The sequence below is a fragment of the Haliotis rubra genome, unplaced genomic scaffold (assembly GCF_003918875.1).
Source record: "Haliotis rubra isolate DU_JTF1 unplaced genomic scaffold, ASM391887v1 Scf158, whole genome shotgun sequence".
Taxonomy (NCBI): Eukaryota; Metazoa; Mollusca; class Gastropoda; order Lepetellida; family Haliotidae; genus Haliotis; species Haliotis rubra.
In genome coordinates, this window is record NW_025765536.1 from 1,615,487 (window position 1) to 1,643,193 (window position 27,707).

The 27,707-nt window shown below is 40.7% G+C and overlaps 1 protein-coding gene across 7 annotated transcripts in view; it reads right to left on the reverse strand.

Annotated features, from left to right (window-relative positions):
- Positions 1 to 10,085: 10,085 nt before the first annotated feature.
- The window catches only part of LOC124271169 (neuroglian-like), a 141,363-nt gene continuing 123,741 nt past the window's right edge, over positions 10,086 to 27,707 (reverse strand). For 4 of the 7 annotated variants that reach the window (XM_046706254.1, XM_046706255.1, XM_046706253.1 and 1 more), the window contains 8 exons: positions 27,536 to 27,658; positions 27,020 to 27,202; positions 22,745 to 22,864; positions 21,978 to 22,136; positions 21,189 to 21,368; positions 18,396 to 18,437; positions 15,199 to 15,289; positions 10,086 to 11,616 (listed from right to left, as the gene is read on the reverse strand). In XM_046706254.1, the coding sequence (XP_046562210.1) occupies positions 11,346 to 11,616; positions 15,199 to 15,289; positions 18,396 to 18,437; positions 21,189 to 21,368; positions 21,978 to 22,136; positions 22,745 to 22,864; positions 27,020 to 27,202; positions 27,536 to 27,658 (1,169 nt within the window). In that variant the 3' untranslated portion in view covers positions 10,086 to 11,345. The remainder of the gene's footprint in view (positions 11,617 to 15,198; positions 15,290 to 18,395; positions 18,438 to 21,188; positions 21,369 to 21,977; positions 22,137 to 22,744; positions 22,865 to 27,019; positions 27,203 to 27,535; positions 27,659 to 27,707) is intronic. The other 3 variants (XM_046706256.1, XM_046706258.1, XM_046706257.1) reach the window with 3 other exon arrangements.

Genomic DNA, 27,707 nt, shown 5'->3' on the forward strand with positions numbered 1-27,707 from the left:
GAGTGCGGTGTATATTTCATTCCCAGCTGCCAAAGAGGGGCTGTTAAATGCCTTACTCGCCAAGCCAAGCTGTGCTCACTTTAAGCTTTCAATGACAGTTGGGCCCTACTTCTGGGGAAACCCGACACCCTCTCAGGACATGTTGGTATGGTGAAGCGCTCGACTGGGAAACAAGGCTTACATGAGCACGCGGATCTCAAAGCCTTTAAATTCACTTTTATTGTGTCCCCTCGTGGCTTGGGTTATTTTGGAACACATCACATCTGTCTGTTATAATTACAGTTTTGAAAGAGAATCAAAATCGTAAGGTTGACTCGAATCATGGTCTCGCTTCTCAAGCACACCATGTGTAATTGGAAATACAAACGCTGAGAAATATCAAAAGCCAATTTTACCAGGATTTTTTCAGAAACACACGTATATAGCACCAGCTATCCAAGTATGTTAGGGGGGAAGGGGAGAATGTACAAATAGAACTCTGAAAGGGAAAAGAGAATAAACGGAACCGACGGTGTATTTTAAGATATAAAAAACGTAATAATATAAGTGCATTATTTTCAATGTAACGCATCATAGAGTCTACCTCGCTATTGCATCGTTAATTAAACATATCGATTCATGTTTGCGAGAAAACTTTTATGAAATTTGATGCTTTACATGAGATAACTTCTGTATGTAGACACTTTACTGTCGTACAGCTTTACATGAGATAACTTTTGTATGTAGACACTTTACTGCAGTACAGCTTTACATTAGATAACTTCTGTATGTAGATATTTTACAGTCGTACAGTTTTACATGAGATAACTTCTGTATGTAGATATTTTACAGTCGTACAGCTTTACATGAGATAACTTCTGTATGTAGATACTTTACTGTCGTACAGCTTCACATGAGATAAGTTCTGTATGTAGATACTTTACTGTCGTACAGCTTCACACGAGATAACTTCTTCATGTAGATGCTTTACTGTCGTACAGTTTTACATGAGATAACTTCTGTATGTAGATACTTTACTGTCGTACAGCTTCACACGAGATAACTTCTGTATGTAGATACTTTACTGTCGTACAGTTTTACATGAGATAAGTTCTGTATGTAGATATTTTACTGTCGTACAGTTTTACATGAGATAACTTCTGTATGTAGATACTTTACTGTCGTACAGTTTTACATGAGATAACTTCTGTATGTAGATATTTTACTGTCGTACAGTTTTACATGAGATAAGTTCTGTATGTAGATATTTTACTGTCGTACAGCTTCACATGAGATAACTTCTGTATGTAGATACTTTACTGTCGTACAGCTTCAAATGAGAAAAGTTCTGTATGTAGATATTTTACTGTCGTACAGTTTTACATGAGATAACTTCTGTATGTAGATACTTTACTGTCGTACAGCCTCACATGAGATAACTTCTGTATGTAAATACTTAACTGTCATACAGCTTTACATGAAATAAGTTCTGTATGTAGATACTTTATTGTCCTACAGCTTTACATGAGATAAGTTCTGTATGTAGATACTTTACTGTCGTACAGCTTTACATGAGATAACTTCTGTATGTAGATATTTTACTGTCCTACAGCTTAACATGAAATAACTTCTGTATGTAGATACTTTACTGTCGTACAGTTTTACATGAGATAAGTTCTGTATGTAGATATTTTACTGTCGTACAGTTTTACATGAGATAACTTCTGTACGTAGATACTTTACTGTCGTACAGCTTCACATGAGATAAGTTCTGTATGTAGATATTTTACTGTTTTACATGAGATAAGTTCTGTATGTAGATATTTTACTGTCGTACAGCTTCACATGAGATAACTTCTGTATGTAGATACTTTACTGTCGTACAGCTTCAAATGAGATAAGTTCTGTATGTAGATATTTTACTGTCGTACAGTTTTACATGAGATAACTTCTGTATGTAGATACTTTACTGTCGTACAGTTTTACATGAGATAAGTTCTGTATGTAGATATTTTACTGTCGTACAGTTTTACATGAGATAACTTCTGTATGTAGATACTTTACTGTCGTACAGTTTTACATGAGATAACTTCTGTATGTAGATACTTAACTGTCGTACAGCTTTACATGAAATAAGTTCTGTATGTAGATATTTTACTGTCGTACAGTTTTACATGAGATAACTTCTGTATGTAGATACTTTACTGTCGTACAGTTTTACATGAGATAACTTCTGTATGTAGATACTTAACTGTCGTACAGCTTTACATGAAATAAGTTCTGTATGTAGATACTTTATTGTCCTACAGCTTTACATGAGATAAGTTCTGTATGTACATACTTTACTGTCCTACAGCTTTACATGAGATAACTTCTATATGTAGATACTCTAATTCACAGTCTCCGGCGTAAGAAATGGTACCCTGGACGTTACTGAGTGAATATGGTTTTACGTTGCTTTATGTATAATTCTATCATTGGAGAAGGCTTAATAGGTCAGATGGTCAGTGTACCAATGGTGTTCGACGCTGCTCATAGTAACAACCTCTGCTTTATCCGTCCGATATTCGATGTACAGATTGATGTGACTCGCTGGCATATTGCAGACTACCACAAGTGAAATAATAAACAAACAACTTACAATGTTGCCTTATTTATCAATTCAATGTTTAGCCATTTCCATAGAGGGAAAGAAAAATGCACAGTCGTAACTAGAAGAGTAAATGCATGCGGGTAATACTTATCTAAAATATTGCAAAAATGAAACCCTGAACCCAGAGAGAAAACACCAAATGTCGAGTGCCTGTGTTGAATGCCGACGAGACATGGAACACCTATGTTTATTTGAAGACACACAATTGCGGTAAACCTAGTCACAGTGGTACAGGGTGCAGCAGTTATTCCGCAGCAACATAAGAGATCAAATGCCAGAAATTGTCATATGAAACCGCGCGGTAATGACGTTCGCCCTATCTCACCTTCTCGGCTAAACACGACATTGTTTGGGTTGGAGATGGTGGAGGGACCTCGTCTCGTTGCCATGTCATTACCAGGCGTGATGGAACAAACACTAATGTGGTTCTGGTGTTGGAATTCAGAGACTTCCTACGTTCCTGTGAGTTACGGGAGGGAAATAGGGCACTTCCGTCAGAAAATACCTTGTCGAAGTATCGCTGATATGCAACGTACACTGGTGTTCAGCTGGGACTCCAGTGAGTGACGGAGGAGTGAGTGAGTGACTACGTCGTGGCTGGCAAAAGCAGCATCAGAAGGTCGTGCATCAGCTGCCTCACGCGGAACGGACACCGCTACGGTAATATCAGACTAACATTATATCATGAGTCCTAGAAATACACTCTTCGAAAAAGGAAACGCATTAGCCATTTTAGGAGAATTTATTGCGTTAGTTTAAGAGCAGTTATTTCATGTAATTTCAATGGTGAAAAGGTGAAAATTCCCACGTCTATAGACAAAGAGTTCGTGAACACAACAACATCCTTCATTTGTGTGTTTCTATTTATTTGTCTTCAGTCCACAAGATGGCGTCAAAGTCAGTACTTTGTATGGCCACCATTGGCAGCAATTACTGCTCGGCACCGTCTCGGCACAGACTGGATAACTCGACGAAGTCGCTCTGGCGGAATTCTTCCCCACTCTTCCTGCAGTGCGATTGCCAGTTGTGGAAGAGTCTGAGGAGTTTTTTTGACGTTGACGTACACGTCGATCGGGTTCATCCCATAGGTATTCTATCGGGTTTAGATTTGGTGATCAGGAGGGCCATGGCAAGACATTGACTTTAGAACTGGCAAGGTAGCGGGCTGTGACGTGTGCTGTATGCGAAGTAGTGTTGTCATGCTGGAACAACTCCCTCGGTCTATAATCGGAAGCATGTGACCTGCAAGGACTTCACTGATGTACGGATTTGCTGTCAAATTCCCCTGAGCCACCACTAAATCAGATCTTTACGTGCTGGCTATCTCACCCCACATCATGACACTTTCCCCACCCAATCTGTCGACCGGGCGAAAGCAATTAAGGGCAAATGTTTATTTCTCCGACGATAAACTCGGTCTTCCATCTCGCCCGTGAAGGAGAAATCGTGATTCATAACTGAACCAGACTCGCCTCCAGTTTCTAAGGTTCAAGTTCCGGACTCTACGACACCATCGCAAGCGATTGCGCCAATGGAAGTCTTTCAAAATAAGGGCGACAACTGGCCTTCTTGGTCCAATCCCCACTTCACTCAATCGATTCCTCACAGCTTTGTCGGAAATTCTCTCCAAACCAGGGATGCTTTGTGTAATCTCCACAAAATGTGGCAAGACGATGGTGCAAGTGAGCAGCCCGGATGTAGCGGCCCTGGGCTTGGGAGGCAACTTGATCTTGGACGTTCGCTTTCTCGGGCGATCTTGAGCGAAATTGGCCTGCAGGAAATGACCCCAAAGGCTAGATGTGATACTCTGATGAACGTATATGTCGGGCAACTGCAGTCTTCGACTCCAAAGCTTCAAGGCGGCCTATGGCGATGTTTCAGTTGGCGGCTCTCAGATGATTTCCTCTTTTACAGGCAAAAGCGAATGACCATATTAAACGCAACGTTTGCCTTTTTAGAGTGATCGATACCCATGCTTTTACGCTTACGTGTACGTGCATTTTGCTTTGCATGTTTCCTTGGTGACGTTTTGGCGAATATTTCTTCAAACGCTTCTAAAACAAGGGATAAATTAAAATTGCCGCGTTCTGGCGCTGAAGCTGTTTACAATCACACAAAGATGACGTTTTGGAAAGAAATAGTATATCTGTATTGTTTTTCCGCAGCTACAATATTCTCAAAATCACCTATGCGTTTCTTTTTTGGAAGAATGCATAAGAGTTATCACAATTTATTATCTATATCCTCAAAATGCAAGATCAAATCTAAACGTGGCCAAGAACAATGCTTACCCTACTGAGAATCTACACGTGACAAATCATTCTACATGTGATTAAAATTTTCATGTGTTCTCTAGGGTTTGGGATTCAGACCACAGTATCACAAGTACTCCATCAGCTGGACACTATGAAAGAAACGGAGTGAATATATCAGTGTTTATGCCATATCCATGGGCCTGACAAGTTAGCAACACACTTAAACACGTGTGTAGTGTCACCAGTGTGATTGGATGAAGAATAATGTTAATGTTTGAGAGCAAACAGGACACCGTAGAAGACAGCATCCAGGATGCAACAACTGAACAAGAAAAAATTGTGCCCAGGGACAAGGATGCCCCCGCTGCTGTAGGGAGAGTTCACTACACTGAGTACACACCTTTCGAGTCCCAATGAAACACATGTATAAGCTTAATCAATTCTGTTGAGCAGTTTTTGTGGAGAAGTGGATAGACTTAATCCCCTATTTCACTATCATCAGAGAGAAATTCAACAAGTTCAAATGTCTCTTCACATACAAAAAAAATATATAAAATACAAAAACAAAATATGAGATGCACACCTTTAGAGTCTCTATAAAAGACATATGTAAGCTAAATGAGTTTTGTGCAGTGGTTTTTGAGGAGAAGTGGATAAAGTACACCCCCTGTTGTATGGGACGAACTGGATGAATAGAACAAAATTCACCTAAGTTCAAACATCTGTAGAAGTGACAAAATTAAGAAATTGGATGAACAAAGTATGAGATGCACACCTTTAGAGTTCCAATGAAACACACGTAGAAGCTCAATCAATTCTGTTGAGCAGCTTTTGTGGAGAAGTGAATAGACTTCACCCCCTACAACACTATATTCAGAGAGAAATTCAACAAAATTTATCTAAGTTCAAATGGCATTAAAATTGGAAAAATAAATAAAATACAAAATCAAAATATGAGATGCACGCCTTTAGAGTCCTTATAAAGCACATGTGTAATCTAAATAAATTCCATAAAGTAGTTTTTGAGGAGAAGTGGATAACGTACACCCCCTGTTGGATGGAACGAACACTGGCTGAATAGAACAAAATTCAACTAAGTTCAAACAGCTGTAAAAGTGACAAAATTAAGAAATTGCATAAAAAATTATGAAATGCACACCTTTAGAGTCCCTACAAAAGACATGTAGAAGTTCATTCAATTCTGTTGAGCAGTTTTTGTGGAGAAGTGGATAGACTTCATCCCCTATTACACTATCATCATAGAGAAATTCAGCAAAATGTACCTAAGTTCAAATGTCTCTAAACTTACAAAAAAACACACAATAAAATAAAAAAACAAAATATGAGATGCACACCATTATAGTCCCAAGAAAGCCCATGTATAAGTTCATTGAATTCCACAGTGTGGTTATGGTGGAGAAGTGGATAGAATACATTCCCTGTTTCGTGCGGACAGACGGACACCGAGGGTAACCCTATATTGCCCAGCCATATATGGCGGGGGCATAAAAATGCCTACACCCCCACATCCTTACCTCCAGCCACCATGTTGCACCAGTATCTCCAAGGAGAAGATTTTGTCACATTTACTAAGACTGAATGATACATTTCGACATGTCAGATAGCCTCTAACTGTGAGTTCAGTTCGCACATACACCATTTTATTATTATTGTAGGATATTTATATAGCACATATATCCACACACCAGTGCATGCTCAAGGCGCTGGTTTTTTCCCCTCGATCATTGGATGTCAATCTTAATCGCATATCTTATTATCACTCTCAACTCACTGGGGAGCATACAACTCTTGCTGCCACAAGGCGCACCGAGCTATTGCAGCTTTCCATTCCTTACGAGGTACCCATTCACAGCTGGGTGGACTGGGACACATAGTCACAGTACTTTGTCCAAGTTTACTGCACGTTGCTGTACCCACAACTAGGTGTTTGCACGTATTCATGTGGCCACCATCTGGTCATCTACCAACGGATTCGTGGGTTATTTTAAGTGCACAGGGTTGTGTACTGTACACTATAGTTTGGCATGAAATGCATGTGGACCCGGTTTTTTGTAAATATCTCTTCATCCAATGACCCAATCGATCTTAAACTGTGCAAGTGGATGTTTTTTCAGACAACCTAATCACATTGTAAATCACCGATTTTATGCATTTGTATTAAAGAATCCGTCTATGTAACTGTCAACAAAATAAACAGCAGAACGCAGAATGCTTGCAGAGGGCTGGAGCCAATGACCTGTAACAGCGTCAGTGTTGGGTCATAAAGGTCAACGTTCGTCAATGTAGGTCAGCTATGCACGTGACAGATATGAAGAGGTGTCACAGGTCGTGAATAGGGTAAGGTGGGTGCCAACTGTTAACCATCATACGGAGTTTGTTTCTCTGAGTTGTTCATCATTAACCACAAAACCCATTAGTGAGAATTATTCTGTAGGTTAAAATCTTTAAATTTTGCAAATAGCCCGCGAATGACATCTCTGATGACCCTGATGTCAAAAGAATCTAACTTTGGATGCCTACCTTTTTGTACAAGGTTTTGTGTATTGGTTGTTGGTTTATTTTTCACAATTTTTAGCACGATGTTCTTTTCATGCCAAGAGCAAAAGTACATACGTTTCATGTAATCCGACACCTTATAAATCGGTTTGCTACGTTTGCTCTCTTTTTAAAAAATATTCAACACATTTCTAATTAAACGTTTAGCATCATCTGAATAAGCTTTCATGATGACAGCTAGAAGTAGTCAATGTGAATGATCCAAACGGTCTATCACTGTGCTGTGCACAGGTAACTATCATGAACTGTTGACCTTTATGACCCAACACTGCCGCTGTTACAGGTCATTGGCTCCCTCCCTCTGCAAGCATTCTGCGTTCTGCTGTTTATTTTGTTGACAGTTACATAGACAGATTCTTTTATACAAATGCATAAAATCGGTGATTTACAATGTGATTAGGTTGTCTGAAAAAACATCCACTTGCACAGTTTAAGATCGATTGGGTCATTGGATGAAGAGATATTTACAAAAAAACGGGTCCACATGCATTTCATGTCAAACTATAGGGGTTGTGACAACACTGAAAGAGTCTGCACACAAAATTTTTACACCCGGCCACAGGTGGGCTCGATCCCGGCACCTCATGCCCACTGGATCACTAGCCTGGCGCCTTAGCCAGCTCGCCCACCAGGTGCACGCCATTTAACAGAGCACAAGTGAAATCCAAGTCACCTATTATGCCAACAAGGATCTGAGACTTGCACTCAATACAATGTCAACAAGATCTCAATGTCACAATTCACCCTCGCACTTCTCCCTCTGACCTCAACAGTACTGCCATGTTTTATCTGGCATCATTGTGGGGACAATTCACCCTCTCACTTCTCCCTCTGACCTCAACAGTACTGCTATGTTTTATCTGGCATCGTTGTGGGGACAATTCACCCTCTCACTTCTCCCTCTGACCTCAACAGTACTGCCATGTTTTATCTGGCATCGTTGTGGGGACAATTCACCCTCGCACTTCTCCCTCTGACCTCAACAGTACTGCCATGTTATATCTGGCATCGGTGTGGGGACAATTCACCTCTCACTTCTCCCTCTGACCTCAACAGTACTGCCATGTTTTATCTGGCATCGCATTGTGAGGACAATTCACCCTCTCACTTCTCCCTCTGACCTCAACAGTACTGCCATGTTTTATCTGGCATCGTTGTGGGGACAATTCACCCTCGCACTTCTCCCTCTGACCTCAACAGTACTGCCATGTTTTATCTGGCATCGGTGTGGGGACAATTCACCCTCGCACTTCCCCCTCTGACCTCAACAGTACTGCCATGTTTTATCTGGCATCTGTGGGGACAATTCACCTAAGCACTTCACTTCCCTCTGACCTCAACAGTACTGCCATGTTTTATCTGGCATCGTTGTGGGGACAATTCACCCTCGCACTTCTCCCTCTGACCTCAACAGTACTGCCATGTTTTATCTGGCATCGTTGTGGGGACAATTCACCCTCGCACTTCTCCCTCTGACCTCAACAGTACTGCCATGTTTTATCTGGCATCGTTGTGGGGACAATTCACCCTCTCACTTCTCCCTCTGACCTCAACAGTACTGCCATGTTATATCTGGCATCGGTGTGGGGACAATTCACCCTCGCACTTCTCCCTCTGACCTCAACAGTACTGCCATGTTTTATCTGGCATCTGACTTCTCCCTCTGACCTCAACAGTACTGCCATGTTTTATCTGGCATCGTTGTGGGGACAATTCACCCTCTCACTTCCCCTCTGACCTCAACAGTACTGCCATGTTTTATCTGGCATCGTTGTGGGGACAATTCACCCCTCACTTCTCCCTCTGACCTCAACAGTACTGCCATGTTTTATCTGGCATCGTTGTGGGGACAATTCACCCTCTCACTTCTCCCTCTGACCTCAACAGTACTGCCATGTTTTATCTGGCATCGTTGTGGGGACAATTCACCCTCGCACTTCTCCCTCTGACCTCAACAGTACTGTCATGTTATATCTGGCATGGGACAATTCACCCTAAGCACTTATCTCTGGCCTCGTTGTACTGGACATGTTATATCTGGCACTTGGGGACAATTCACCTCTCACTTCTCCCTCTGACCTCAACAGTACTGCCATGTTATATCTGGCATCGTTGTGGGGACAATTCACCCTCTCACTTCTCCCTCTGACCTCAACAGTACTGCCATGTTTTATCTGGCATCTGGCATGTGTGGGGACAATTCACCCTCGCGACTTCTCCCTCTGACCTCAACAGTACTACTGCCATGTTTTATCTGGCATCGCTGTGGGGACAATTCACCCGTAGACTTCTCCCTCTGACCTCAACAGTACTGCCATGTTTTATCTGGCATCGTTGTGGGGACAATTCACCCTCTCACTTTCCCCTGACCTCAACAGTACTGCCATGTTTTATCTGGCATCGGTGTGGGGACAATTCACCCTCGCACTTCTCCCTCTGACCTCAACAGTACTGCCATGTTATATCTGGCATCGTTGTGGGGACAATTCACCCTCGCACTTCTCCCTCTGACCTCAACAGTACTGCCATGTTTTATCTTGCATTGTTGTGGGGACAATTCACCCTCGCACTTCTCCCTGAGACCCAAACAATACGACCATACAACAAATAAAAACAAAGGATTAATTACAAAACTTTATTCTGGAATGTTTGTAATGAAATGTTTCATAATTGTACAATGTCCACTATGTACAAGTAAAAAATGTCCCTCCCATCCCAATGACTCTAATAATAGTGGTGTGAAACAATTTGCCTTAAAATAAACTGATTTCCACAAATATCTTTAACCCGGTTGAAGCCTTTCTCATTAGTATATAAGCACACAGAATTATGTTACACAACAAATCAATAAAAGAATTTATGAAAATTCTTGACATGTTTCAAATTGAGAATTGAACTTTTTAATTGTTATTCAGGATGTATTCGACAATTCCATAATATTCTTTTGCACAAATGTATATATAAGCCATGCTCACACACTAATGAAGTCAGGAATTATGAGAAAATCCCATGATCAAATATAAAACATTTAAAATATATTGTAAAAAATAATGTTTATATATTTTACAATGATCAACTCTAGAATGATCGTCACTGATGAAATATAGGGCACTATGTACATTATGGCAATTAACACTTACATTGATATGTACCTATGATTAATCTTCTACTGTTTGTATGTACATCAAGCTCAACACAGACATTCTCAAGAAATGTCATCTAGTTGCTAAATAATGAATATTGTGGCTTGTACTAGCATAACTAACAATACTATAGAAAATTCAAGTTTAAAAACAAACAAATAATCAACACTATTTGGATTTTTGTGATGAACCTGGATGTGTACATTGAAGAAAGATGCGATTGAAGCACCATAAAATATACAGTATTTAGGTGCAGTGTCTCTTAGTTACTCATCCACGTGATTAAAAGAATTTGATTCTGAAGGTGATGATGTCATCTTCTTCTAAACAAGGAGTTTGTTTGCTAAGAAATTAGTAATGATTCTTATGTACATATCAGATGTAACTGCCATTTGGAAGTGTTCCAGAATGGCAAGTACTTCCTCAAGAGCAACTCTCAGGCTATCTGCCTTAGGGGTGGGGCAAACAGAATGATGAAAACAGATCTTCAAAACATGATGGACCTTCAGTGTTATCTGACCAACGAACACTGTGAGCATCACTGCGGTATAAACTTACATCATGGAATTCCTTCTGGCTAAACCGTTGACATAACATTTTACAATAACCTAATGTCATGAAAAAACATTAATAGAACAAAAGTTTTGGAATAAAGACATTCTTCAAATGTTATCGAAAATAAACATGTCTTCAAAACATTAACAGTAAACATTATTGCTAGCCAAAAAATCCTGTTTTTCACACAAATGAAGAGGATGCCTTACCCCCACTGGGGGATTTACCAGATGGCGAGTAGCGAAGGTCGTCATCACGGTCATACTTCTCGTCATCTCGGTGAGACGGCTTCCTGTCATAGTCTTCATATGCATCACGGTTATAGTCATCATCGTCATCATAGTATTGGCCTGAGTAGCGGTCCTTGTCACTGTAGTAGCTTGGTGGGCGTTTCTCATTCAGCGATGTCTGACTCTTCCTCATGCTGTCAGCATCGCGGTCATAGTCGTAGTAGCTGCAACAACAGGAAATACAATGTCAGGTCACATTGTCAGCATCATAGTCGTAGTAGCTGCAACAACAGGAAATACAATGTCAGGTCACATTGTCAGCATCACAGTCATAGTAGCTACAACAACAGGAAATACAATGTCAGGTCACATTGTCAGCATCACAGTCATAGTAGCTGCAGCAACAGGAAATACAATGTCAGGTCACATTGTCAGCATCACAGTCATAGTAGCTGCAACAACAGGAAATACTATGTCGGGTCACATTGTCAGCATCATAGTCGTAGTAGCTACAACAACAGGAAATACAATGTCAGGTCACATTGTCAGCATCATAGTCATAGTAGCTACAACAACAGGAAATACTATGTCGATCACATTGTCAGCATCATAGTCGTAGTAGCTACAACAACAGGAAATACTATGTCAGATCACATTGTCAGCATCACAGTCATAGTAGCTGCAGCAACAGGAAATACAATGTCAGGTCACATTGTCAGCATCATAGTCATAGTAGCTGCAACAACAGGAAATACTATGTCAGGTCACATTGTCAGCATCATAGTCATAGTAGCTACAACAACAGGAAATACAATGTCAGGTCACATTGTCAGCATTACAGTCATAGTAGCTGCAACAACAGGAAATACAATGTCAGGTCACATTGTCAGCATCATAGTCATAGTAGCTGCAACAACAGGAAATACAATGTCAGGTCACATTGTCAGCATCACAGTCATAGTAGCTGCAACAACAGGAAATACAATGTCAGGTCACATTGTCAGCATCACAGTCATAGTAGCTGCAACAACAGGAAATACAATGTCAGGTCACATTGTCAGCATCACAGTCATAGTAGCTGCAACAACAGGAAATACAATGTCAGGTCACATTGTCAGCATCACAGTCATAGTAGCTACAACAACAGGAAATACAATGTCAGGTCACATTGTCAGCATCACAGTCATAGTAGCTACAACAACAGGAAATACAATGTCAGGTCACATTGTCAGCATCACAGTCATAGTAGCTGCAACAACAGGAAATAAAATGTCAGGTCACATTGTCAGCATCACAGTCATAGTAGCTGCAACAACAGGAAATACAATGTCAGGTCACATTGTCAGCATCACAGTCATAGTAGCTGCAACAACAGGAAATACAATGTCAGGTCACATTGTCAGCATCACAGTCATAGTAGCTACAACAACAGGAAATACAATGTCAGGTCACATTGTCAGCATCACAGTCATAGTAGCTACAACAACAGGAAATACAATGTCAGGTCACATTGTCAGCATCATAGTCATAGTAGCTGCAACAACAGGAAATACAATGTCAGGTCACATTGTCAGCATCACAGTCATAGTAGCTGCAACAACAGGAAATACAATGTCAGGTCACATTGTCAGCATCACAGTCATAGTAGCTGCAACAACAGGAAATACAATGTCAGGTCACATTGTCAGCATCACAGTCATAGTAGCTGCAACAACAGGAAATACAATGTCAGGTCACATTGTCAGCATCACAGTCATAGTAGCTACAACAACAGGAAATACAATGTCAGGTCACATTGTCAGCATCACAGTCATAGTAGCTACAACAACAGGAAATACAATGTCAGGTCACATTGTCAGCATCATAGTCATAGTAGCTGCAACAACAGGAAATAAAATGTCAGGTCACATTGTCAGCATCACAGTCATAGTAGCTACAACAACAGGAAATACAATTTCAGGTCACATTGTCAGCATCATAGTCATAGTAGCTGCAACAACAGGAAATACTATATCAGGTCACATTGTCAGCATCATAGTCGTAGTAGCTGCAACAACAGGAAATACAATGTCAGGTCACATTGTCAGCATCATAGTCGTAGTAGCTACAACAACAGGATACAATGTCAGGTCACATTGTCAGCATCACAGTCATAGTAGCTGCAACAACAGGAAATACAATGTCCGGTCACATTGTCAGGATCATAGTCGTAGTAGCTACAACAACAGGATACAATGTCAGGTCACATTGTCAGCATCATAGTCATAGTAGCTGCAACAACAGGAAATACAATGTCAGGTCACATTGTCAGCATCAGTCATAGTAGCTGCAACAACAGGAAATACAATGTCAGGTCACATTGTCAGGATCAGTCATAGTAGCTGCAACAACAGGAAATACAATGTCAGGTCACATTGTCAGCATCATAGTCGTAGTAGCTACAACAACAGGAAATACAATGTCAGGTCACATTGTCAGCATCATAGTCATAGTAGCTGCAACAACAGGAAATAAAATGTCAGGTCACATTGTCAGCATCACAGTCATAGTAGCTACAACAACAGGAAATACAATTTCAGGTCACATTGTCAGCATCATAGTCATAGTAGCTGCAACAACAGGAAATACTATGTCAGGTCACATTGTCAGCATCATAGTCGTAGTAGCTGCAACAACAGGAAATACAATGTCAGGTCACATTGTCAGGATCAGTCATAGTAGCTGCAACAACAGGAAATACAATGTCAGGTCACATTGTCAGCATCATAGTCGTAGTAGCTACAACAACAGGAAATACAATGCCTTTGGACTGCACCAGTGTTGTAGGTACTGGGACTCCCTGTGATTATTTCAAGGGTGCCTCTGGATGGATCCTGTTTTGCCACTACTGAGACTCCTGCATTTTGCCCGTACTGGAGCTCCTGGTCGTAATCCCTATATATTCTATATACTGTTAACGTACTTATTTTCGCCCGGTGCAATTTTCGCGGAATTGACAGTTTAGACTACATCGCGCGGTCAATTATTCGCGCAATTAGTAATTGCCGGAACTGCCAGCTGTCTCTTTGGCCGCCACTAATAGAAGTTAAAACAAACAGAGTAGCTTAACCTGTCAGGCGGCGTTTATTGCTTACTCACAGAAAATCCCTATCTGTGCGATATACTAGTACACAGTAATCCGTTTACTCAAGGAAGAGATGAAAAACACATCAGTCTTATGTTCCGAATTCTGACGATCTGACGAATTAACTTCTACTGTATATGAAGCTCTTTGTGATTTCTCACAAGCCAGGTTGTTGTGAATGAGATGATTGAGTGTTAAGTGACTATTTGCTTCATGATGTACTGGTAAATAAAATCTTAATGAATAAATAAAATACTGCTGTATTATTTCTTTCCGAGTTGTTTCATGGTAATCTGTTTTGTATCAAACCATCTGTCATGTGACCAATTTCCATGGCGGCCAAAACACACATTGCTGTTTTCGCTAATTCGGCGATGGGATTTGGCTCATTATTTAATTATGTTTTGGGAAATCCTTTACAGCGACAGTTAAGTAAGATTCTTTATGCTACTATCAGTCGTCATTTTAAGATTCCCGTAGATTTCTGTCTTCAAACTTGATGTGTTATGGTAACAACTCAGGGGCAAGCGTGGCTAGACTGAATGAATGACAGGTTTATTCGCGGTGTATAAATTTTCGCGCTAAAATGTTTTGCGCGAAAAGAGCGAAAATAAAACAAGCGTGAAATATAATACGTTTACAGTATCTGCCTCATTAGGTTACCGTAACAACATTGTCTTACCTGTCTCTATCTCGGTCATCATAGTAATCATTGTTGTAGCCGCGTGGCTCCGGGCCGAAGTCACTGGACCGGTCAGGGATGCGGGAAGTATCTGGACAGAAAAGCATCAGGATTTATATTCTTACATGAGAGTCACTCTTCATCATCAGCTGAAGCATCACCATCATAATAACTTTCACACAAATAAGGTGTCCTTGTTTTCATTTATCTAATGTCAGACTACTTTTTACATATTGTAGATAATAGCCATAGCAGACGACAAGGGGATGACATCTATCTTCTGACAGGTTGGACTGTTTATTGAAGGAGGTAGTCATTGTAGGAATGTCCACATCACCGTACTGCACTAATATAAGGCTATATATAAATCAATACTGAGGTTGGGCAGTTGCCTGTTAGTTCAGAGTTATTGTGATTCATGCTTCTGGGCGGTCTCATGCATGATGTCTGACACTTTTGATACACATGTTAAACTCTCCACCATGTATTTGTTTGACTATCACGACTTCTACACATATTATCTGCATTGTTAATGATGAAAACCATCAAACAGGACAGTATCACTGACAGAGAACCACCCCGTATATTACCATAGCTACGAAAGAACCTTTCTATTCAAGAAACTATTCCTTCATTGAGAGCATAGCACCCCACACGAGCCACACAAATGTAGTCGTACAACTGTCCTAACCATCATAATGTTAACATAGCTACTGTTTAGTACATCCATGTGCTTTTCACAGTCCTACTGGATACAAGGGGTGGTTGGGTAGCCCAGTGGTTAAAGCTTTCGCTCATCACGTGGAAGACCCGGGTTTGATTCCCCACATGGGTACAATGTGTGAATACTGAACACTGTGATATTGCTGGAATATTGCTAAAAGCAGCATAAAACCAAACTCCCTCACAGTCCTACTAGATACGAAGCCCTGGCCAAGGGACCAGACACCGATGGACAGACTTCAGCAGTGGGTCGTCATCAACAACAACAATCACTGTTGCACCTGGGAGTGCAACTGATACACTGAGATGCTCTCGTATTTTTCTCAAGGCAAAAGTCAAAATGCACAACACTTGCTCAGATGCATTTATCTAAGGACTACTGTTGTCTCAGTAAAAGACGTACACAAATACATAACTTGAAGGTATTCTGATGCAGTATTTGGAGGATATTGTACCTGAAACTATTATTCCAGTCATGTCTTACTTTAGTTTGAACAGTTGCTATCGATATCTAAAGATTTATAACAGCTAAAAGTGTTGCATCTAGATACACAGTCAGAAGTAATTTACATTTGGAACAGTTTGACAAGTCACTGTTTGAGGCTTCCTGTGGGTTTGCTACATTCGAACCCAAAAAATATGTTGACATAAAATAGTCAAACTAGAACAAATATGATCTTCAATGAGAGAAAATATGGTGTTTATGTTATATGGGTCCATTTTCTGTTAAGTAATTTTTGTTTCAAAGTGCCAATAACAGTAACAGATGGTTGTAGCTGAGTCGCTGTGATTAGTTCACACACAACTTCACCAATATTAATCTAAACAGCACTGAATAAAATTTTGAATAAAATTTTGAATAAAATGGATTATAAACATAAGTCATGATAAACAGTAGCATTCATTATAGTCAGAAACTGTAGGACAGAATTAATATGCATATTTTATCAAACGCCTCTGCCCCACTTTTTGTTCCAAATTTGGATTAGAATCTGGTTCTTCATTTAGTACAGCCCTATTTACAACAAAACATGAATAGAAACAAAAATGATTTACAGATGTTTTACACAAAATACACACTGGTAAAGTTGACAAGACACTACACACTTTCTGTTAAACCCAAAACATGTTGTTCACTTACATCTGAATTTGTCCATTATTTGGAAAGTAAGTAAATTACTGAATCAAAATTTTCTGTCATTCAGTATAAGATGTAATCCAAACAGTACCTCTAAAAATCACAAATTATCCAAAATGAGCTAATAAATATTTTTCTTAGCATTAGAATACTAATAATGGTCCACTGTTAAAATCCACTTCGAGCTTATAAGAACCATTTTAACAGATTTAAAAGTACTCATGTAATAGCACAATGATGTAATCATTTCAAAGATATATTCTGAATGGCGTTTTGGACATCCTGAACAATTACTTACTGAACATCCTTAATTCACACAAATGCTCATGTATACAGTTACTTACATGTAATGAATGCTTTTAACAAATCAAGAAAATTAACATACCTAATGTTTATGAATATGAAAAGGGTCCAAAAGGTGATTAAATCAGTTCACAAAACCCTTGAATGTAACTAAACAAATCTCCCAGTCTCACATAGAAGCCCCGTCCCCCAGTACAGAGTCTCTGCACTGATAAATATGGTATCTAACAATGAGGTAAATATAGCAATATCTTGTCTGTATTCACTCACTTCTAATAAGTTTTATTCTCTTAAAGATATACTGTTACTAAAAGCTTCTATTCCGTGCAATACTTAAACCAGCAACAGTGATGTGGCATCAATGAACACAATGTAATGGCTTGTTGAAACTAACAAGCTATCAGTGACATTAGTAGAAGGAGGATTTGTTACTCAATGGTGATCATGAGGTGAGTCTGACATCAAAGATGGTGCCAACATCCGCCCAATAACACCATGATGTTAAGAGCGGTCGTCAGTTGTCAGTATACGTTGTTTACGACACATGAGAAGCAGAGAGGAGGAAAACAGCGATGACAATGGAGAAGCCAAGCAAGTTGTGACAGGGTAGGACACACAAAACTGGACAGACAAATGTTATCATGCAGATGAGGGGACCAACAAGACTAAATGTAAACATGCTCCCATCCACCCAGGTATGAAAGGACTTCAGGATTAACTTCATCTCATCTATTCTGGAGGTTATCTTTAACACTGAGTGTGAACCAGGCCACAAACAAAATGCCTCTGTTTCGGGCAACGTGCCCAATTGAACAAAATAGCACCGACTTATTTGTACTTTTTGACCTCAAAATCGGCATGTCTGTCCATCCACAATCATTTAATCATGTAAGGTCTTAACCAAAAATCCCTACCTACCAAAATTAAAAAAAGTGCTTCGCGTTGCCCGAAACACAGATATTTTTAATGATGGCCCTATTCTGAATATTTTTTATGACGTAACCAAGCATCACAATTGAGGAGTCCTACTCACATGGCTCATGTTCTGAATCAGAAGTATCTTTTCCAGACACCCCTGAAATGGATTGGTTTCTAGTTTTCTAATTCTGCTTATTTGTATAACATTATCATGTCTAGAACATCTCTGTTAACTGTTCTTGGAAGAATTGTGATAATGAGTGAAAAGCTGGATGGAAGTTCCTTGAAGCTGATACACTGTTAGTAGACACAATCATTGAGACAGCTGTGGGTTACACTCAGCAATCCGATGAGCAATGATTCCAAGGCCTACGCTTGATCCATTGAAATTAAACATTAAACAGAATACTCCATGTTTTGACGAATATACGGATGGAAAAACATTAGGGAATGTATGAAGTTTACCATAAATGAGAAGAACACATGATGATAATGAGATGTCCGATACTGAATGTTTCTAATATATGTGAGGCCATGACTCGGGACAACTGCCTGACACCATCATGGCACGCTCCTCACTAGGTTCCTGATGATAGATCTTGAAATGCAGAGCCATTCATCTTGAACTGCTACGGTTCTGCTCTTTGACCCAAGACCCTACCACGCTCAATGAGGCTCAAGTCAAGACATTTGGCAGGCCAGGGTGGCAGTTTCATCTGAGCAGCCCATAGCATAAGCCTGAAGACATGAGCAGTATGAGGGCAGCAGTGTCCTGCTGAAAGCTATGGGCCAACAGTATCACAACTGGTGTCGACACATTGCCATGGTAACAGATACCAGTGACCTTACCATCACGGCAAATGAGGTCAGTCGTAGTATCAAAGGTTGTCCTGCTCACACCACTACAGATCCCCCAACATATGTCATGTGCTGCATGGCAACTGATGTTCATGGACCTGCCGTGAACACAACCATCTGAATGTATCAGAAGGAAGCCCAGACTTACAGACAAACATCCTGGATGCATGGATGCCTATCTGCTATACACCCTCTAATGAAAACATCTTTGAACATCAGTCATCTTGATGACTACAACAGCACAGTTATTGTTTAGTGCTAATGTCTATGTTTGTGCTTGCTCTGAAGTCAGTGTTCACTTCTGAAGAGGATTTATAGTGATCCAATAAAGCTGCACAAGCCTATTTTCATGAATTGTGACTAGGGGTCATTTTAGGATTCTGTCCACAACCTTGTTGCATCATGTCCCATGAATGTACAGAGGTTCCACTGTCACGACAGGACACCGACTAACTTCTGAAGTTTCATTGCAATAGCCAGTTGGCCTATGGAGGTTCCACTGTCACGACAGGACACCGACTGACTTCTGAAGTTTCATTGCAATAGCCAGTGGGCCTATGGAGGTTCCACAGTCACGACAGGACACCGACTGACTTCTGAAGTTTCATTGCAATAGCCAGTAGGCCTATGGAGGTTCCACTGTCATGACATTGACTTTCTTCTGCCTGGTGCAGCCTCTTCCACCTTTACTGTGGTAAACTCTGGTATTATCTTGCCATGTTTCCCCAATAAAGACTCCCAAAGTTTTACTATGCACACACATATTGTCTCCATAAGTGAGTGTAGTTTTACACCACACTCCAAAATTCCAGCTATATGGCAATGGTCTGTAAATAATCAAGTCTGGACCAGACAATCCAGTGATCAACATCAAAAGCATCCATTTTGTGTCCATGTTTCCATGCAATGCATCACTGAAACATGATTTCTACAAGCATACAAGTTTCATTGCTGCATTTGGTTGCACTAATTGCAGCTGTATTTTCACAATTAGTCATCAGTGGTGGGATGTTCCCACATTTATGGCTTCATGATATATACATTCCTATAGATTTTTTAATCCGTATATTACTCAAGACTAGTTCAACATCTGATGATTCTGTTTAATGTCAGTGGTTTTGCATGCACTAGTGAAAACAATCAGTTCAATATCAGTTTTGCAGTTTTGTTTCAAAAATGTTTTGTATATATTAGCAAAGCCAGGCAGAAAATTTGGTTTGATGTTAGAATGGAAAACCTTTCTCAGCCTTCTTTCACCAAAGTACACTTAAATGAAGATCAAGCATATTCAGCACTTACTCTCATCAAGCTAACTCACAATAGAATGGAAAATCTTTTTTAAGACTCATTATGCAACCTTGAATCCTTCCATAGGTGTTTGAATGGGGTGTTACACAGGGCAACCACTGGTTTTGCACCCCCTCCACACTCAACATAAAGAGGACTGGGTTTTACAGCTTCGGTACAAACACACTGCCACCAGGTTAGGTTGATAAGCTTCCTAAAAGAGTCACTAAAACACATGTCATATCCTGTAGTCATTCTAAGATCCTCATCCTTATGTCTCCTGCCTCGGACAGTTATAGGGATCTACACAACCTGGCAATCATTGGGGCAGATACAATTCAGGGGCCCATTTCACAATGCGATGGTAGTGCTACGACTGTTGTAAGTCTATGTTAAAGCATGGGAGTTACGATCGCCTTAGTACTACAATTGGTTTGTGGAATGGGGCCCAGACCCTGAACAGCGCGCTTTCATTACTATGAGATCTCTAGTACAAGGAATTATTTGGTTAAGTTGAATAAAATTTCTGCATTAGTAAGTTGATGGTACCTGCCGGAAGACACTAGCTGAACGATGACTGCAAAACTGATTTTGAACTTTGGCCTACAGGACATGGACCTGTGCTCCCATACAACATCAAGGTGGTGAGGTGACAAACAAATCATCAATGTAGTATCTATAAGGTTAAACCAAGAATTCTACAAAAACAGAGTTGACTTGCACCATGCAAACTGAAGGGATAGTACAGGAGAGACAGACTTACTTATACCTGTATAAGTAGCTTCTGGATAACGACCCCCTCTGTCCGGGGACCCCTTTCCTCCCATCTCAAAGCCTCGCTTGATCAGACAGTAGGCGAGGATGACGAGAGCAATGAGGACTAAGAGAGCTACCAGCATTCCAATAAACCAGCCGATGTTGCCAATGAGAGCCGATGCTGCAGCTGTAAGGAGAAGTAGAAACAGCTGAAGGTTTAGTTGTCTTCATGACTTATATCATGTTTAAAGTTTACTTGACAACAACTCAAACCTTGTAATATTTAGTTACACTGAGTGAATGGGGTTTTATTGGGGTTATCCATGCTTAACTTTGGTTGCTGGCGATCTGTTGTCCAATGTAATGTTATGCAAAGTAATATCTTTGCATGGTCCATTGCTAACAAGTTTTATATTGTCTAAATGTATTTAGCATTAATGTATAACTTTATCTAGTAACTATAATATAGCAGAAATACTATATATATATGAAAGCTTTCATTGTACACCTGAAGAGCCGATGAACGGCGAAAGATCTTGTGCAGATATGAAGGAGAATTGGCAAAAAGAAATATCTGGACTCATATTATATATATTTATTGCTTATACACCTGCAGAAATCACTTGTTTATATATATATACTTCCTTTTTTTTCTCGCTCGATACAAAAAATGTTTCAATGGACTGACTGAAAGGTGTTTTATGTCATATGATATTTGCAAATAGATAAAAAGGGGATAACAAATTGGGGAATGGCTGGCTTTTCTAGTGTCATGGTTGTCACAACCATTACTCACCGACTCCAAGGGTGGTGACCTTTTCAATATAGGACTCTGTCCGCTGCTTGCCATTGGTTGCCACAACACGAATGTCATATGTGGTTCCTGACTCGAGGTCGGTGATGTTCTTGAATGTGTTGACGACCTCATCTGTGGAGCGCTGCCACTCAGGGGCACCTGCAACCCAGACACATGGGAAATTGTCTATTGTAAAGAAAGCTGGGAACACCCACTACAAACAAAGTATTGTCACTCAATCAGCACTGCCATTGTTATTGATGTTGGTCTGAACACTGAGATATGTGTTTATCAGAATCACAGATGAATAGAAAAACATTGTATTTTAAACTATTTCCAGCATATTTAACGCACTAAAAGTTGTGAACACCAACTGGTTGATGAATATTTCCATATCATCAACTTCACATATGTTCATCCTGATATCCCGTCTGCGTTTACCTACTACCCAGTCATGACATAGTACTGTTTACTCTCATAACAAGAAGCTTCCCATAATTTAAGTCAAATTCACTACACAAATATACTTAGTTTGAAGCAAAAATGACCCACTCTGGCAAACTAATGTTTCTCAAATTCTGTATAGTAACCATACCACGTGAGATTCTTTATCATTTTGAAAATGTAGATTCCTAGATGAATACCTCAGAGTTTGTCCTTGACACAGTAAAAGAGTAAAAGAGTAAAAAGTAAAACTACAGAGGGCTACACTGATTCTCTTCCACCGTGTAAGTGTCAGTGATGCCCTGTTAGCCAACAGTGATTACCTTCCTTCCTGTACTCCACGAAGATGACAGTCCCGGACCTAGCGTAGGGGTTCACCCACCACGTCACGTTGATATTGGTTTCCCCAATATTGGCAATAGTGTAACGCGGGGCCTCTGGACCTATTAACACAAACAGGGAGATTGATCATCAGTATAACAACAACTTGGCCTCTAATCGGTGCTGTTAAAGCAACAACTTGGCCACTAATCAGTGATGTTACAGCAACAACTTGGCCCCTAATCAGTGATGTTACAGCAACAACTTGGCCACTAATCAGTGACATTACAAGACAACTTGGCCACTAATCAGTGATGTTACAGCAACAACTTGGCCACTAATCAGTGATGTTACAGCAACCACTTGGCCACTAATCGGTGACGTTACAGCAACAACTTGGCCATTAATCAATGACGTTACAGGAACAACTTGGCCACTAATCGGTGCTGTTACAGCAACAACTTGGCCACTAATCAGTGACATTACAGGACAACTTGGCCACTAATCAGTGATGTTACAGCAACAACTTGGCCACTAATCAGTGATGTTACAGCAACCACTTGGCCACTAATCGGTGACGTTACAGCAACAACTTGGCCATTAATCAGTGACGTTACAGGAACAACTTGGCCACTAATCGGTGCTGTTACAGCAACAACTTGGCCACTAATCAGTGACGTTACAGCAACCACTTGGCCACTAATCGGTGACGTTACAGCAACAACTTGGCCATTAATCAGTGACGTTACAGCAACAACTTGGCCATTAATCAGTGACGTTACAGGAACAACTTGGCCACTAATCGGTGCTGTTACAGCAACAACTTGGCCACTAATCGGTGACGTTACAGGACAACTTGGCCACTAATCAGTGATGTTACAGCAACAACTTGGCCACTAATCAGTGATGTTACAGCAACCACTTGGCCACTAATCGGTGACGTTACAGCAACAACTTGGCCATTAATCAATGACGTTACAGGAACAACTTGGCCACTAATCGCTGCTGTTACAGCAACAACTTGGCCACTAATCAGTGACATTACAGGACAACTTGGCCAGTAATCAGTGATGTTACAGCAACAACTTGGCCACTAATCAGTGATGTTACAGCAACCACTTGGCCACTAATCGGTGATGTTACAGCAACAACTTGGCCACTAATCAGTGACGTTACAGCAACAACTTGGCCACTAATCAGTGACATTACAGGACAACTTGGCCACTAATCAGTGATGTTACAGCAACAACTTGGCCACTAATCAGTGATGTTACAGCAACCACTTGGCCACTAATCGGTGACGTTACAGCAACAACTTGGCCATTAATCAGTGAACAACTTGCTAATTGGTTGTTACAGCAACAACTTGGCCACTAATCGGTGACGTTACAGCAACAACTTGGCCACTAATCAGTGATGTTACAGCAACAACTTGGCCACTAATCGGTGATGTTACAGCAACCACTTGGCCACTAATCGGTGACGTTACAGCAACAACTTGGCCACTAATCAGTGACGTTACAGCAACAACTTGGCCACTAATCGGTGCTGTTACAGCAACAACTTGGCCACTAATCAGTGATGTTACAGCAACAACTTGGCCACTAATCGGTGGTGCCACGTTACAGCAACAACTTGGATGTTACAGCAACAAATCTAATCAGTGACGTTACAGGAACAACGGTGGCCACTAATCGGGTGATGTTACAGCAACAACTTGGCCACTAATCAGTGATGTTACAGCAACCTGCTTGGCCACTAATCGGTGATGTTACAGCAACAACTTGGCCACTAATCAGTGGCGTTACAGCAACAACTTGGCCACTAATCAGTGATGTTACAGGACAACAACTTGGCCACTAATCAGTGACGTTACAGCAACAACTTGGCCACTAATCGGTGGATGTTACAGCAACAACTTGGCATTAATCAGTGACGTTACAGGAACAACTTGGCCACTAATCACTGTTACAGCAACAACTTGGCCACTAATCAGTGATGTTACAGCAACAACTTGGCCACTAATCGGTGATGTTACAGCAACAACTTGGCCACTAATCGGTGACGTTACAGCAACAACTTGGCCACTAATCAGTGACGTTACAGCAACAACAACTTGGCCACTAATCGGTGATGTTACAGCAACAACTTGGCGTTACTAATCAGTGATGTTACAGCAACAACTTGGCCACTAATCGGTGATGTTACAGCAACAACTTGGCCACTAATCAGTGATCGTTACATTACACAACAACTTGGCCACTAATCAGTGATGTTACAGCAACAACTTGGCCACTAATCAGTGGCTGTTACAGCAACAACTTGGCCACTAATCAGTGATGTTACAGCAACAACTTGGCCACTAATCAGTGATGTTACAGCAACAACTTGGCCACTAATCGGTGATGTTACAGCAACAACTTGGCCACTAATCAGTGATGTTACAGCAACAACTTGGCCACTAATCAGTGATGTTACAGCAACAACTTGGCCACTAATCAGTGATGTTACAGCAACAACTTGGCCACTAATCAGTGATGTTACAGCAACAACTTGGCCACTAATCGGTGATGTTACAGCAACAACTTGGCCAACTAATCAGTGATGTTACATCACTTGGCCACTAATCGGTGATGTTACAGCAACAACTTGGCCACTAATCAGTGATGTTACAGCAACAACTTGGCCACTAATCAGTGACGTTACAGCAACAACTTGGCCACTAATCAGTGATGTTACAGCAACAACTTGGCCACTAATCGGTGACGTTACAGCAACAACTTGGCCACTAATCAGTGATGTTACAGCAACAACTTGGCCACTAATCAGTGACGTTACAGCAACAACTAATCGGTGATGTTACAGCCACTAATCGGTGACGTTACAGCAACAACTTGGCCACTAATCAGTGATGTTACAGCAACAACTTGGCCACTAATCAGTGATGTTACAGCAACAACTTGGCCACTAATCAGTGATGTTACAGCAACAACTTGGCCACTAATCAGTGACGTTACAGCAACAACTTGGCCACTAATCGGTATGTTACGGTGATGTTACAGCAACAACTTGGCCACTAATCAGTGATGTTACAGCAACAACTTGGCCACTAATCGGTGATGTTACAACAACAACTAATCAGTGATGTTACAGCCACTTGGCTAATCAAGTGATGTTACAGCAACAACTTGGCCACTAATCAGTGATGTTACAGTTACAGCAACAGTGCTGTTACTTGGCCACTAATCGGTGATGTTACAGCAACAACTTGGCCACTAATCAGGTGATGTTACAGCAACAACTTGGCCACTAATCGGTGATGTTACAGCAACAACTTGGCCACTAATCAGTGATGTTACAGCAACAACTTGGCCACTAATCGGTGATGTTACAGCAACAAACTAATCGGTGGCAACAACGGCACTAATCAGTGATGTTACAGCAACAACTTGGCCACTAATCAGTGACGTTACAGCAACAACTTGGCCACTAATCGGTGATGTTACAGCAACAACTTGGCCACTAATCAGTGACGTTACAGCAACAACTTGGCCACTAATCAGTGATGTTACAGCAACAACTTGGCCACTAATCCGTGACATTACAGCAACAACTTGGCCACTAATCAGTGATGTTACAGCAACAACTTGGCCACTAATCAGTGACGTTACAGCAACAACTTGGCCACTAATCGGTGATGTTACAGCAACAACTTGGCCACTAATCGGTGATGTTACAGCAACAACTTGGCCACTAATCAGTGACGTTACAGGAACAACTTGGCCACTAATCAGTGATGTTACAGGAACAACTTGGCCACTAATCAGTGACGTTACAGCAACAACTTGGCCACTAATCAGTGTCGTTACAGCAACAACTTGGCCACTAATCGGTGACATTACAGGAACAACTTGGCCACTAATCAGTGATGTTACAGCAACAACTTGGCCACTAATCAGTGATGTTACAGCAACAACTTGGCCACTAATCAGTGATGTTACAGGAACAACTTGGCCACTAATCAGTGATGTTACAGGAACAACTTGGCCACTAATCAGTGATGTTGAAGCAACAACTTGGCAACTAATCAGTGATGTTGTAGCGACAACTTGGCCACTAATCAGTGATGTGATCACTTACCTATTAATTATCAGCAATATAACAATGCCTAAACATTTACATAAGCATTCATGACAAATTGACACACAAAGCTGTAATTTTCAAATTATTCCTACAGTAGTCAAAGATTCAATAGTCAGATAGTGTCATGAACTTACTTCCAGCTTTTGATGTTGTCAGCTCAATGAAGTATCCGTCCCCACGACCAATTGAGGTCCGAGCCCAGATGTACACTCTGTACTTTGTGCTAGGGAGGAGGCCACTCAGGATCTCAGATGTCTGGAAGCGATTGTTGATCTGTGGCTCTCTGTCTTGCATCTTGCCAAGGTCAAGGCCAGACACTGTTCAAGAACAATACTTACTAGTTCAGGAATCCAAGATATCACATGTCATTTTCCATTAATATTAGAAATAACATCTTTGTCTACAAGAATTGTAATTCTGTTTCAGGTAGGTGAAAATTCTATGAAAACGTAAGCTTCTCTTGGGTAACAGTCATGTCATTCCCAGAGAGGTCACTTGAAGCTTGGTGACCATCAATCCACTGTCAATGTTCATATATATTGTAAACAATATCTTGCAATAATACTTGGAAAGAGGTTTTCCCAGAGGTCATTATCCACTACTCTTCTGTTTTTCAACAGTCTCTACATACAGTAAGAACAGAGCAATACCTATCTGGTATCCAATGTCATATCCTATGATTTCTCCATTTTCATCCATTGGAGACCCCCACTCAAGGTTGAAATGATTGTCACCGATGTTGCGAAACTTGAAAAACTCAACTGGACCAGGAACTGAAATAGATTTCAAACTTGAAGGTTTTACGAACCAAGTAAGCATGCA